At 39.0% G+C, this 14,831-nt stretch overlaps 1 protein-coding gene across 1 annotated transcript in view; it reads right to left on the reverse strand.

The window, feature by feature from the left end:
* Positions 1-6,756: 6,756 nt before the first annotated feature.
* The window catches only part of ARHGAP29 (Rho GTPase activating protein 29), a 55,581-nt gene continuing 47,506 nt past the window's right edge, over positions 6,757-14,831 (reverse strand). The window contains 10 exon segments of the mRNA XM_033151561.1: positions 6,757-6,867; positions 8,355-8,492; positions 8,591-8,778; positions 9,529-9,691; positions 10,604-10,702; positions 12,126-12,185; positions 12,188-12,253; positions 12,585-12,629; positions 12,632-12,747; positions 14,537-14,727. Coding sequence (XP_033007452.1) covers positions 8,739-8,778; positions 9,529-9,691; positions 10,604-10,702; positions 12,126-12,185; positions 12,188-12,253; positions 12,585-12,629; positions 12,632-12,747; positions 14,537-14,727 — 780 coding nt within the window. The 3' untranslated portion in view covers positions 6,757-6,867; positions 8,355-8,492; positions 8,591-8,738.

Consider the following 14,831-nt stretch of genomic DNA (forward strand, 5'->3'; position numbering starts at 1 on the left):
ATGCATTATCTGATTGAACTACTGCAGATATGCAATAGCATCAGAAAGCTGAGTGGTTGTCATATTGCTTTAATTGAACTGATGCTTAAAGAATTCCTTCTATCTCTATTGGGTCCTGTGTGCCTTATGGTATTCACATTCTCTGCTGCTTCAGGTGTTTTGCATAGTCAGAGGGCCTTTTTAAATCTTAGTTTGTGAAAACAGATGGCAAATATTAAGTGTAATTCCTCTGCCAAGCTGTGGTGCCACCTCTTACTAAAAAAGCTCCTGGGAGAGGGATAGTTACCACAGGGTAAATTAAGTTGCAAATGCACAGCTTGAGAATGCTTTTACATCTGTAATTTCTATTCGATGTGTTTCAGGTGGTATCAGTAGTTCAGATGCATTTTATCAACTTACCTTGGTGTTCCACCTATACCGCCTTCCTTGACTAATATGGTCTGGGCTAGTTATGCATATTATTAACATTGTCCAGGCTAGACTATGGCGAGATGTGAGATTATTTATCTGTAAAGGATCACAAGCTTCAACCATGTGAAAGTGGCAGACAGGTAGCTAAATGGTAGTAGGTGGCTACCAAAGAGATAGTTTTTCAACAGCAACACCAACAATTTCCAACATTTCACAGACATTAACCACCTGATATCCTATATTTCAGGCAAAAGTCCTTCTGTTCTGTTCTGGCTTTTAGAGACCATTTGCATTTATCTCCTGTTGGTGTTTAATGCTGATTTTATCCTCTTTTATCATTTTATCTGCTGCTTTTTATTGTTTTGTATTTTATGTTCCAAGCCACCTTGGAACTATTTTGCAAATGGCAAAGCACAAATAACTCCAATAAAATAACTCATGGAAGCCACATCCTGCTTGGCCCTACCTTCTGCTACTTCAGAAGTGATAAGCAGTTTAGGGCTAAAGCAGGGACAATATGTATAGCCACATCTGTCTTGAGAGTACCGACTTCTTACACGCAGGTATGCAGAAACAAATTATAACAAATGTAACAGCACAGAAGGTAACAACATACATGCTACAATACATGCACTACTGCAGCAATATTCACAGCATAATCAGCCATTACAATCATATCAATTAACCCCTTTCCTCCAGAAGAATACTGTTTTCATCAGTATGTCAGAAAACCTGCAACCACCATAAACAGGCTGTCTACCAGCATCATAAATGAGCTCTCCCTCTGGCCGTACTGAGACTTGATGGTTGGGAGGGCCCCCCGAGGCTGAATAAAATGTTGCTGAGCTGCTCTCCAGCCTATGGGTTGGGGGTTCCCACCCCTGAAATAAAGGTTTTATACACCCTTAATTTAGTACTGACAACCCACCCCTTTTCATTTTGAAATATCTGTCTAAAAGCAGATTTGTTAAAAGAAAGTTTACCCCCACCATTTACTGTTGTCTTTTAACGATTTACTCATAACATTACCAGCATTTAATGTGCAACAGAAATACAAACCCATCTGCACAGAATAATTTAAAGAAACTTGGAGTGTATATATCGATACATGGTATATTATATTAACATGTAAATGGCTCTATATACAGTAAGGATGAAGGGCATTATAGAATACATGGATGTCAGTGGAAACGTTAACATGTTAATGTATATTTTTTAAAGCAACAGTGTACATATAAAAACAATTTAATACAGAGTGAAAAACCATTCAATGCACTTACTAAATGCTGGCTTTTTGTTATTTTTATCTATTTCACTAAATCTCAGACCTATATTCTTCATCTATACCAAGCAATAAAAGGAGCTTTCTACAGTAAAGGGGAAATGATAGCTTATTAGTAACAAGGAACTTCCACATTATTTTCAACTGAAAGGCAATAAGCCAGCTAGGTTTTGTGCATTTAAACAACTTGGTAACTGGATGAGAACACTTTTAAATATTTTTACAGTAAAGCTTAATAATGCATCTTTCCTGTACAACAACTTTTAAGCGACAACATAGATAGTAAAAAAAAAATCAATTGGTATATAAAACTATATATGTATATTCACACACAATATACAAAGGGCCATGCTGGCCAGTACACAATCTATTCAGGCGCATTTCATTGCACAGAGTCAGGGGAAGGGGAACTGATTACAGACACTTAGAGCACTGCTTCAAGCTTTGGTTTATTCTTAAGTTAAAGTAAGCTGATATTTCATATACCCTGCAGTCTTCACAATTCATTTACTCTGAGAAAGTGGCTACTTTATTGCTGCAGCACCCATGCATAATAAATTGGCTTTCACAAGCAAGAGTACAATCACACATGAAATTTGATTATAGGGCTTTGAATGTGCCTCCTTATTAACTTTTTCTATATTTGGAATGCATTTAATACTCCGAGAAAAATCTAACGAATGAAAAGAAATAACTTCATGGTTCTTCACAGCTTTTGTTTCTTTTCTTTTTTAAACACATCCCTAGTTTTAAAAGTCTGTACATGTATATATAAAAATAATTCCAATATATGGCACAAAGGTGAAATCCTCTACCAAAAAAAAAAAAAAAGGCTCCCCATTGAAAGGTTGTATAGAGCAGTTGTTACCCTATACAAAGTGAGCTTCCCTGTGTTCTAGTTCTTGCCATCCTCTTGGCCTTAATCTCTGGTAGGTGGCTTCAAGGTCTGTAGGGGAAAGAGCTTCAGAAGTGGGTTTTTGGTTGCTTTGCATGTTGGCCAGAGGAGGCCCAAGGAGCCTTGGACAAAGCCCGGGGTTCACTACTAGCTGTGGCGTCTCATCTCTCTGACGACTGCTGCACATGGTTTGGGTGCCAAGCTCTCATCGCTCTGTTTGGCCTTGCTGATAGGGTGGTGGCTTATAGAATGTCCCTGGTGGTGGTTGCAAAGTTCTCGGTGTTCTGAAAGCAGCAAGGGTATTGGAGTCTGAGGAATGCCCTTCTGCTGTTGCCCTTGCAGCCCTTACAGGTACTGTTATGGCTTATTGGGAAGTTGGCATTTACTGGAGTTGCTAGCAAGGTTGCTATGTGTAGTTAAGGGAGGCACTTGAGTTTACAGAGTCATGTGTTCGGTTTCTCCTGGGGTATGTGTAGTCACAATCATTGCTGTCCTTGCGTCATATCATACTGCTTATATTGTTTGTCCCAGGTTTTCTTCAGAGTCTGTGGGTCAAGCAAGAAAACCTCAGCCGGCGCATTTACGAGCTGGAAGTGGCTGCGTCTCGGAAACTTCTTCAATTACAGGACTTCTTGCCATATTTTCTGTACTTAGACCTGCATTTCGTGAGTTTCTCTCATTCAAAACACAGGGTGGAAGCATTGACCTAGAGGTAAACTCACAGGACGAACAACTGGCTTTGTCCTATGAGTGCGTAATTGAATTTTGGTTATTTGACGATTCGGTCTGAAAAGGTGACTGGCTTTAACACTATCTTCAACTTGAGGGCGAGATTGCTCATTATCTGGATCTGAAACTGCAGCCACAGCATTGCCTAAGGAAGAAAAACATTCATTTTGACTGTCAGTTTGCCATCAGAAAGCATTAACTTTGAGTAACATTAGCCAGAAATCAAGCTGCTCTAAATGCAACTAAGTATATTTTAGAAGATCACACCTCTCAGAAAACAAGCAGAGAACACCAATATTGCCATTATATTCAAGACCATATTAATTCCAGGCTATTTTTAAAGTTTGCTTTAATTTCTTTTTGTTTTAACTTTTTATGATTTTTTTGTTTGATTTTGTGTTTCAAGATTGTTGCAAATGGCTGTTATATATTTTTATGATACAGTGGTATTTAAATATTTTTATAAATAAAATAAAAAGTGCCAGACATACTGTTTCAAAGTATTTGACACTTGCAGGCCACAAAGAGACTTTTCATCTTCATGCTGGTTGTTATTACTCCATAAGGCAGACTAAGGACTTGCAGAGTCAGTTTAGGTAGAACAGTTTGCATTAAAGACTGCAGCACCCAATCACCTAGGTTTGTACCTGTATCCATACCTCCAGTTTAGGATTATAGTGCTATATAAGCCATGGAGAAGCTTCCATTTAAAGAGTTCTGGATACGAATCAAAAAGAGATCTTAGTTCTATTTCTATCAACTTTTTCGCAAGACCAACCCAATAGTTAGGATAAATCAGCCTGGGAGGAATCAAAAGTCTCTTCTGGGAAAGGAAGGAAGGAAACCTTTTTGCAGACCTCAGGAAAAAGCTAATACAAGACAATATCTGACCAGCAAGTATAAATATACTGCTTTAAACAGCTGCTTTGGATTTTTATCCGTCTCCATATTATTATCTTTCAAACAGAGTGAAAAAATGGTTGTTATCCCTCACACACAAGATTATTACATTAGGCGTATCATTACTATAATGCAAGAAAATCAGTATTTGATAAACGTCTATTTATGTAAAGTTATGAAGGGGATGGGGAGTTTTCCTCCTTCTCTCCTAATACTAGAACCCAGGGACATCCAATGAAGCTGAATGTTAGAAGATGAATGAAACAAAAAAGGAAGTACTTCTTTACACAGTGCATACTTAAACAATGGAATTTCCTACCACAAGTAGGCTACCAACTTGAATTGTTTCGAAAAGGGTTTTAGACAAATTCATGGGGGGGTGGGGGGTAGAATAAGGCTGACAATGGCTACTAGGCATGTATGTCATAGCTATCTGTGACCTCCAGTGTGTTTCTAAATACCATTTGCAGTATGCTTATGAACACCAGTTGCTGGGAATCACAAGCAGAAGGAGTGCTACTGCACTCATGGCCTGCTTGCAGGCTTCCCATCAGCATCTGGTGAACCACCTTGAGAAAAGAATGCTAGACTAGATGTGTCTTTGGTCTGAACCAACAGGTCTCTTACTAGAGACTGCCTTTGTGTTACACAGTTCTTAATTACATACATTTTATCTACTTAAACAAAGCAAATTAGCTTTAGGTTTCTGTTACTTGAGATAACTCAAGGCATTTTTTCACTGAAAAACAGTTTCCTGTTATGTTTGAACTGGCAATTATGATTAATGTTGTCTAAAAGAATCAGGATATGGAAGCCAACTTTAAGCCATGGCTTCATTTTCAGGCTTGCTTGCTGTTAGGATGTAATGGGAAGCTATGGCTAACAGCAGTTTCCTGTCTTGTTTCCCTTTTCTTGTGAAGGGTTGAGTAAAACAGCTGCATGTAGACACATGAAGCTCGTTCACATCTCCATTTATTGAACCGAGACCTGACTGTCCAAACATGGCCAATAACTCAAAAGCAGCATAACCACCATTTGAAAAGGCTTCATAACAATGTGCTTTTTAAACACACATGATAAGCTGTCAGCTGAGAATTGGCTTCTTTTCATTGCACCAACAGAAGTCGTAATAGCGAAAGGTTTATTTTGCACCTGAACATACAGGAACCTGAAGGATAGCAAGATAGCTGTATGAATACTTGCAATTCAGGAAACTGACCTGGCTCTTTTGCTGGTGCAACATGGTTTTCTAAAACTGAGACAGGAGAGGGTTCTGAAGGAGAATTTCTTCTGCCAAGACTCTGTTTCGGTCCAAGTTTGGAGTTGCATTCTAGGAAATAGGAACACAGCCAGCAACATAAACAGTTAATTCTCAAAAGGAAAGCCTAGTGTGATAGTGACTATAAGCCCAATGCATTTTCAATCTGCTCTATGGATTCCATAGCAAATGTCAATACTTGTCCCTTTAATGAAGAAGGACATGTAGTGGACATGTGAATAAAAGTTCTGCTTCATTTTTCTATCCATCTATTGTACTGTAGAAATGCAAAACACTAACCTGCCACTAATGCATCAGAATTCTGGTGGGTGTCTTTGCTGCCATCTGGTTCTTCAAGTGATATACTAGCCTCTGAATCCTTCCTCTCATTTTGGACCAACTGGATGCTCTGTCAATAACAGCAATATTAAAAATTGGCTGAATACACTAGCACAAGTTCAATACAGTAAATGAAAGTTATTGTTTCACGGAAGACACTCACTTCTTTCACAGCAACACAAGGCAACGTTTTCTGTTGCTGATATGGATCTCTATCTTCAGCTGTTAAAATACTTTTAGCGCAAGCAGCACTGTCTTCTACCGAGGTGCAGGTGATAAGGCTGCGGCGAAATATCAAAGATCTTCTCATAATAGGTAATGAGGAGCTCAACTACCCGGGCCTGATATGGATAGTCCACAAGTGAAGAGAGAGAAAGGGTAGCATCTGTCTGACGTGGCCTGATCAGAGTTGGGCCAAATATATACCAAGGTTGCTGGCAGACATTTTATTTTCATCAGATTGCTCAGTAACTCTGCATAAAAGAACAAAATCCAGAGAGGTTTTTTGAACATTGCTACGAACCCAACATGGTACATTCACAACAAAACCAACACTACCCAAATCTCCACGTTAATTTCACTATCATCATCATCATCATCATCATCATCATCATCATCATCCAATTAGTGTTAACAAGATGAAAAAGAGAGAAAGAAATATTAAGCCTCATTAATATTAATATGTCCACACCACCAGCTAGGAACACAACAAAAATACTGCTTGCTACAAGAAATGCACAGATCTTTATTGTTAACAAATAAACCCATGCTTAAGGCATATTTCTAAAAGTATATGTACAGGCTGAGTTGAAGTTCCCTTACCTGTACAGGTGACCTAAAAGAAACTGGAGTGTGTTATAGTTTGGTGCAGGCAGCTGTTTCAGTAGATCTTGATTTTAAGAATGATCCTGTTCAGTTCAATACATGCTGACTGCCTTTTTGTGGACCTGGGGCTCATCCGTTTCATATCCAGTTCTTCATTAATACTTTGGCTCTCCTTTGCAAGGCCAATGATTCATTATAAAGCCGAAACAAAATCAAAGGTTCAGGGAGCTGAGGGAAAGAAAGCCAGAAATTTCAGACTTCAATTTTAGCTTCAATTCAACTGTTTCCTTCCTATTACTTCCTGATGTCTAGTCTAGTTCCTTTTCTTTTTTGAGAACTTCTGAGCTTTAGTTTTACTGATGTCACTTATCCTCTGCGTAAGATACTGCAAGCAAATGAGGTGGTATTTATTGATAATGTAAGAAATCCAAATTATTAACTGAAATGTTAGGTTTTTTAATTGTTCACTAATAGTATATATTTTAGAAAGAGGAATACAGTGACAAGAGTCCCATAGGTAGTGACACTAGTCTGTCCTTTTACAACATCAGAGACTGGCAAGTCTCCTCTTTTGCATACCTACCAGACACCCACAGATAGGGTATAGAGAACAGAGAGAAAACAGTCTTTTTCAGTACACTTGCTGCTAAATTTAAACTACCCCATCAAACCAAACCCTTGTAATTGATTCAAGAATATAAAATACCCTTTTCATATTGAGTATGGGCATACAGCATTCTCACTTGACCTTCAGCAAAGTTAGGTATCACCTGTGGCCCATGCAAAATGTCAAAACAGCTTCACTAGCAAAAAGGCAAGTGCTTTCAGCCTATTAGAACTTGCTTCTCAAGGAACATTTTCTGAAGGATTAGAATGCTTCTTGGGTGGCAGAATCAATTTGCTTCAACATCTCAGCTTGTTAAATGAACTCCCCAAAATCCACAGCCAGTCAAATTTGTTGCCTGGTTTTAGCGATATTGGCTTTAGTGGCACAACAAATGCAATTTAAGACAAGTGTTTTCTCATAGTAGCCAAAAATATCTTAATTACAAGTTTCCAACAGACGTCTAGGATCAAGTCACACAAAAATTAGCTTCGCAAGCAGACCTAAACAAATTTCCACTATATTTTTAGTAATACAGGAAAAAGAGGAAGTATCTACATTTATTCTGGCATTCAAGGTTATCATTTATTTTGTTTTCAAATATTATTTGTATTCTGCTTCTAGGTGGGAGTTCTGGAAGTCTCTCATTAAAACGAATGGTTAAGTCCACTCTTGCTATGCTGCGCAGCACCTGACATGATCAGTGGAACTTTCAGGTTTTACTTAAAAAGAAGCTACTAAAATACAGCTTAGTTTTTTTAAAAAAACAACTGAAGCAAATTTGTAACCTAGCTTTTAATACAAACTATTAAAAATCTAGCATTTATATGGTTAATACATCAGAATTAGGACCCAGCACTATGTCTCCCCATAAGCCAGAAGAGAGCAATTTCATTGGCTGAGAGACAAAAAAGTTTAACCATTTTAGGAGTATTACTTGCCCGTTTTCCCTATCCACTGGGTGTAAGTAACAAGTAAGCAGCAGCTTCAAAAATGAGTCTTCCCACCAAGTGTTTCGAAATTAAGACATACGAAAGACTAAAAAACAGCAAGCCTCCCATTTATACTTAATTTGCAAGTCAGATGAAACAAGAGAATTATGCATATTTACCTGGCGAAGATATAATTTAAGAACATTACTTATGTCATGTGCATAGAGTTCAGATAATTCCACCAAGTCCTTTCCATTTTCAAAAGCTTGACAAAGCTTTTCAACTCTTGATTTGGCTCCATTCACACGATATATACCCTTTTATATAAGGAAAAGTTGTAAGTACTTGCAAAACCAAAATGTAAGCTATTTTAAAAGACAGGGGTGTTTGATTCATCTATTCAATGAATATTTACCTTTACATTGAGGGCTCTGCTTTCAATTTCAGAGGTGCACTTTTTTATGATGAAGGGGATGCCATCTGGGGAATTTTTAGCAGCTTGCGTAAACTCAACTCAAATAGATGAAGTCTTCCATGGAGTTTCTTGTGTCCACACTGAATAGCTAAAGTCTCCAAGCATTTCTTGTGACAGGCAAGTGAACACTAGAGAAATGTAACAGAAATGAAGGTCCTTTCAAACCCGGTTCAAAATGATAGCAGAGCAATAGCATCTTGTCCTAAACTTAAAAAGGGCAGATAATTTTAGATCGGCTGAGTCCAATAGGCTCTTAAAAATGGGGCAGATCCAAAATACAAGCGTTGACCTCTCTGCCAAAGCTTCATTAATCACAACAATAAGGAGAGGGCTCAGTTTGCTCATGCAGCCTTAATCAGCCAAGATGGGCAAGGGCCAAATGGTGAAACAAGTTTTCCAGTTGACTTATGTATAACTTAACAGGCATTTTTGTTGTACTTGACTTTTTTCTTCACATAGTGCTTATCTCTACTCAGGAAAACATGTCACTTCTTAAATCCACTTGGCAACCGCCAAAGCTGCATTTTTTAAACATCACAAGAACCTATAATGGACTTCCCATTTAACATGTAGTTTGGATCTTAGTCTCAATGAGCTCCAGGTTGCAGCCTGGATAACCTAGCAGTTTTTTTGGGGTGGGGGCTTTGAGCCATTCAATTGGTCATGAGTGAAGAGGGGAGCGGCAACTTGGGAGTTCATCTAAGGCGCAAAATGCCCTGACACCAGTACTGGCTCCTTCCAATCAGTTACCTCACACCTCCAGAGCACCTCATAGTGAAAGAAGCCCTTTAACCTACAGAGACCAAAATTTTCACATGATCTGACTGCAGCAACACTGCCTCCCCCAAGGAAGCCAAAACAATGTTTGAATTTCTTACCTCTCACACTCTGCTCCATGAAATACCACCAGACTATCACATTCTCTGCATTTAGATGGAGCCCTCAACTTCCGCAGTTTGTGGGTTTGCGCTGCCTTAGATAGAATCGTGTTTCGAAAAGGTCCAGGTGAACTGGTCATTTCAGATGCTAGATCATTCAAACCTTAGAACACAAATTCTGTTATTAGCTCTTTAATGTACTGGGGGGGAATGGCATAATAGAAAAACAAGTTCTTTATACACTGAAATATGTTTATTGGTTACATAAAACGACACCCAGAGGTCACTATTGTAAGAATATACAATACTGTATTGGCTTGCCTGTGGGCCATTTTGACAGGTGAGTGGGGCCTCCCATCTGTCACTCCTTTGCAAGCAGTGACAGCAGTGAAATGGTCATTGACAGTACAGCACTAGCTCTGAATTGTATATTTAAAAAATTGTACCAAGGGAAATAAAAAAGACATATTTGTAAGTGTATGTACACACACACACACTCTTTTCTACCTCCTAATATATTTGCATGTTTCCATTCAGATACTCTGAAATGAGGCCTTAACATGAGACCATAATCCTGAGCAAGCATGTAGAAGATTGCAGCCTTAGAAGGTCTGAGGAACAATTTGAATCATTTAATAATTATATGGAATAGCTCCCAATCTTGTACTTCTGTTTTTTGGGGGGAAAATAACCTTTGTCCAGTCATGCATTTCTACAAGCTCAAACATATGGTGGGCTTTGAAGTTTCCTGCCAATGCATCATGCAAGCCAGAAGAGAAGCTGCTTACTACTTTCCACTCTACTATCAAGCAGGCATTTAGCAGAAACATTGGCATTATAACTAAGCAGTTAAGCCTAAATTTTTCTAAACTGGAGAAAAGAGTTCCAGGTCTTAGTGTGTGTTAAGCTGAGAGGATACGCTAATCTACTTCTTTGATCCGACGAGGCAAACATTCCAATTATCTCTGGTTCCCTACTCTCTTCTAACAAAACTCAGGGAAGGGCATCCAAAAATGATTAATACCATGAAGGCTACTAGCAGCAAATTATTAATTCAATTATGAAGATACATTACCAGAGTCTGAAGGTGAAGGTGGTTCTCTTTCATCGAGATCATCCGCAGAGGACATGGTACCAGTAGATGGTGTCCGGGGAAGCCTTCTTTTAAAGTCCCCTATGAAAGAGGCAAGGCTTTTATCAGACTTTAAAAGAAACTGCCTATTTAATTCTATTTGTTTATTTTAAAATTATATACTGCTTGAATGTAAGAAAACCTCTAAGTAGTTTACAAAATATATGAAATAAAACATTGAAATTCTTTACAAAAGCAGTTAAAAACAAGTATATAAAGGCATTCAAAAGATTATTATAATTTGACTAGGCCATAAACGTCGGGGGGCTAAAAAAATCACACTATCTCAGTGCTACTCTCTGGACTCTGTCTCATAGGTAGGACAGAAACCACTGTATCACAGTGCCCCCAATTCCTATTCCTATGGTCAGTGGTATCAAAAGCCACAGAAAGATCAAGAAGCAAGAGAAAGGGCAAACTCCCCTTGTCCAGCTCTCTGTAAGGTCATCTGTTAGGGAAACTCAGTCCTATGACCAGGCCTGAACCCAGATTGAAACAAATCTAAACTCTGCTGGAAGATTCCTCCAGAGCATTCAGGAACTCCTCAGGTTACATCAGCCTCTGAGGGTGGGCCATCCGAATGAGCCCACCACCCTTACAGGGAGAAAACTGTCACCACTAGTTCGAACTTTACCAGATAATGGTTCAACTATGACAAGGTTGCACAAACACATACCACCCAATCTTTGGTCCATCCCTTATATATCTTGGAGGTAAAAACAACTTCAAGGGTGTGCCCTGCGCAATGTGCTGGAATGACACAGCCCTATGGCTGTCACCAAGACCATGAAGTCCCAAGCTGGCCCAACTGCAGTCTCTGTGGATATTGATGTCACCCAAGTCTATTGTCCTTGGGTTCTCCAATGCCACACCAGAGACCATCACAGCCAACTCAGAGATGCTGCTAAGTAAAAGGCTAATTAATAAACTAGAAGCACCCCTGGTCCATCTCTCTGACCCCAAACCAATGCAGACTCTTTTAAGTCCATCCCAAGAAAAAGAAGCTTCCTGGGAAAAGAGATGGTGCTCCTATGGATATAGCAACGCCATCACTTGACCCCCACAGTCAAGCCTGGTGCTGTACTGACTACCAAGATAGGCACAGCTGAGTCAGGTCAGGGCCACCCAGCTTACCCATCCCAGTTTTGTTTATGCATACTAGGTCAGCCCCTTCATCATGATAAAATTGTGGCTACACATGATCAGCATGGATTGGCCTGGCTTTCAACAACAGCACTACTAGATCAGGGTGCTCAACAGTTAAGTTACCAGTAGCTTCTGAAGAGTGGGACAACTGAAGTGGAGGACAGGGGCCAAACATTTAGCCTCTGCCCCAGATGGTAGTCAGTCAGTCCACTCCAGTTATGCCTTCCCTGCCCACTGCTGCTGAAACTGGGAATTTCATCCAATATATACTATTCATTGTCAAGATTTATTAGCGTTTGAAAATTAATATTCTCTGTACCTGGGCTTGCAGATGGAGAGTCTACAGACCGTGATTCACTGCTTCCTCCTGCACTTTCAGATCACTGCACATTCCTCCACTCTGGTTACCAACTGACCAGGATCTGAATGGTGGGGGCCCACGCACAGCTGTAAGAAAAGAAAAAGAATGAATTCAAATCGTAAAATAAAACATTAAAGTCAACCTTGTACTATTAAAATACAAGCATTTCAACAATTTTCTACATTGCTTCTAGTCATATTTTATCTGGTTTGCCAAAATAAGTACTAATGTTAAAATCAAAAATCAGTGAAAAATAAAACAAAACAGAAAGCAAAACCCCATAACCTAAAAGTTTTAATTTAATAATGTATTTTGTTTATTACATAACCATCTGAGTACTGGCAATGGCTTACTGTAGGTGACCTTTAAAGGAAGACTACTTTACCATGAAGATTTAGAAACCTACAAAAATATTACCAGAGACATCTGTGCTGCTTGATGATCTTTTTTCTCCAATCTTTGAGATCGAAGACAGCTTGGACTTACAATGTCTTCTAGTAACTGAGCGGGAAAATCTCCTGAGCACTGGGATAAATTTCCTTGTGATGCATGGACATAGTTTGATCGTTTACTGAAAACCCTGGAGAGAGGAAAACATTTTTATTTTTGGAAATATCCACCCTAGCAGGCTCCAAGGCGTCTTTGCCTGCCCCCATCCCCCATCTCCTGAATCATTCCAACAGGACAGTAGATAGTAGATGGAGGGGACAGGTTAGTCCAACTAGAGCATGTCCCTGAGTTGGATTTTGTGCTTTTTTGCCTGTTTAGGAATAAAATGAGTGTATGTGTTTGACCAAAGAACAAGGGCATATAATATTTATTAGTTAGTTGTGGGACTCTGTGTGGTAGGATGAAATTTGTTTCATCCAGTATTTTATTTTCAAATGTAAGCTTTTGGTGCTTACAGCATTTATCCATCAGCAGAGTTGATTGATTCAATTTGCAACTGAGGTGTAAGGCATACCGATTCTGCACAGGGCTTTTGTATTAAGTTGTCAAATGTAACTTCCACTGCCTTCTTACATTTGCACCCTAATGTTAGATATAATTAAAAATACCCCACAACATCCAAATACAGAAAGAGCTTATTAGTAATGTTCAGCAGCAGGAAGTCTATGCTTAATCAGCTTTTCTCCTCCCAGCACAACAGAAGCTGCCCGTGTTTCCCTAAGTAATGGCCTTAACAACTTAGTTATCTATCATAATAGTAATTTATCATGAGAGAGCTCAAGACAAAAGACTAAAGTAGGTGCTTTCATTGGATGACTTAGTTGAAGTGCATGGTGAAAGCCGCTTTTATCTCTGGAAATGTTGGAGCATGGATTTAAGACAAATTAATGACAGGCAGGAAGTCTACAGACAAGTATCCCAAGACTAACTTTGAATTTCCTGCTATTATTACCTCAAGCTTTAAGTTAAGAACTTTTGAGAGAGTTACATTTTCTTATATTCAGCTTTTTTGAAACGGAAAACATAAAATGAGTATTTAATCAAGTTCCAAAGCTGACTTAATACCGATATTAAATGTTGCAAACTAATGCTTTTATAAATAAAACATTTCCAGGATTTTATGAATTTATTGCAGAGGTTAAGGAGTACAAGAGCCCATCAGGTATTAAAAGCACATTGGAACAGTCTGACAGGCCTAACTTCGAATACTGCTTCCATCATTCCACCCCCTTATTTCCAATACTCAAGACAGGGGACGTTGCTTATGTAATCTAAATGACACCACCCATGCTCAAAAGAGGAGGTTATCAGCAGACTTATGAAAGCCCCAAGGTTTAATGTACAATATTTTAAAAAGACAAATAGCCTTTAGGGGCGAACCACCAAAATATCTCAATGAGGGACTGAGCATCTTCAATAGCCACAGAATGCTGACTTTCTGGTGGGAGGAGGATGACTGGAAAATGGGGAGAGAGGATGTAACAGAATGCATTATCCTGACCAGGAATTCTTCACGCTGCAGTATTTTTTGTTGCAAGTCCCACTTGTCCCAAATTCTTGTGCTCAGCAACAAGAATAGACACAGTGATAAGCATCAACTGTTGCCACAAATGACTGGACAACGAACTTAAGTGAGAGCCAAGAACTTGCGCAAGCTGAGGTACCTTCTCCATATCTTTCTTTTTTGGCTAAATTGGGGGGGGGGGAATCCTCAGCAAAAATCAACAACAAAAAACTAAACTCTGCTCTACACTATGAAAAGTCGCCTGTCTTTTAGAACCCATTTCCATTCATTTTTCAACAATGCCTGACTTATTAAAGTAACAAGTTCTTTCTCTCTTTTATTTTCTATCTACATTCCTCTAGCATTTTGTTCACATTTGCTGCCAAGTAAGCGAAGATGGTATCTGAGCTCTCACCCTCCAACCTGGGAGCTCTGAGTTTCAAAGGAACCCGATTCAATGGGAACATCATCTTTTGGCAAATTCTTCACAAACTCTGAGAACTTCTGTCCTGGGTCATAAAGCTTGGCACTCTCACAGAGGGACTGACAGTTAACTGGTAGAGACACAACTTGGGCATGCTGCATCTGGAACAGGTTAACTGTTGCCTGGGTGGAACAAAAAGATATTTGAAATAGAGTTATTTCAAGAAACAAAGGTTTGAAATATTCCCTGCATCTCTTAAGACTTACAAAAATAGTTCACAAATGAT

Source organism: Lacerta agilis, chromosome 6 (genome assembly GCF_009819535.1).
Source record: "Lacerta agilis isolate rLacAgi1 chromosome 6, rLacAgi1.pri, whole genome shotgun sequence".
Classification (NCBI taxonomy): Eukaryota; Metazoa; Chordata; class Lepidosauria; order Squamata; family Lacertidae; genus Lacerta; species Lacerta agilis.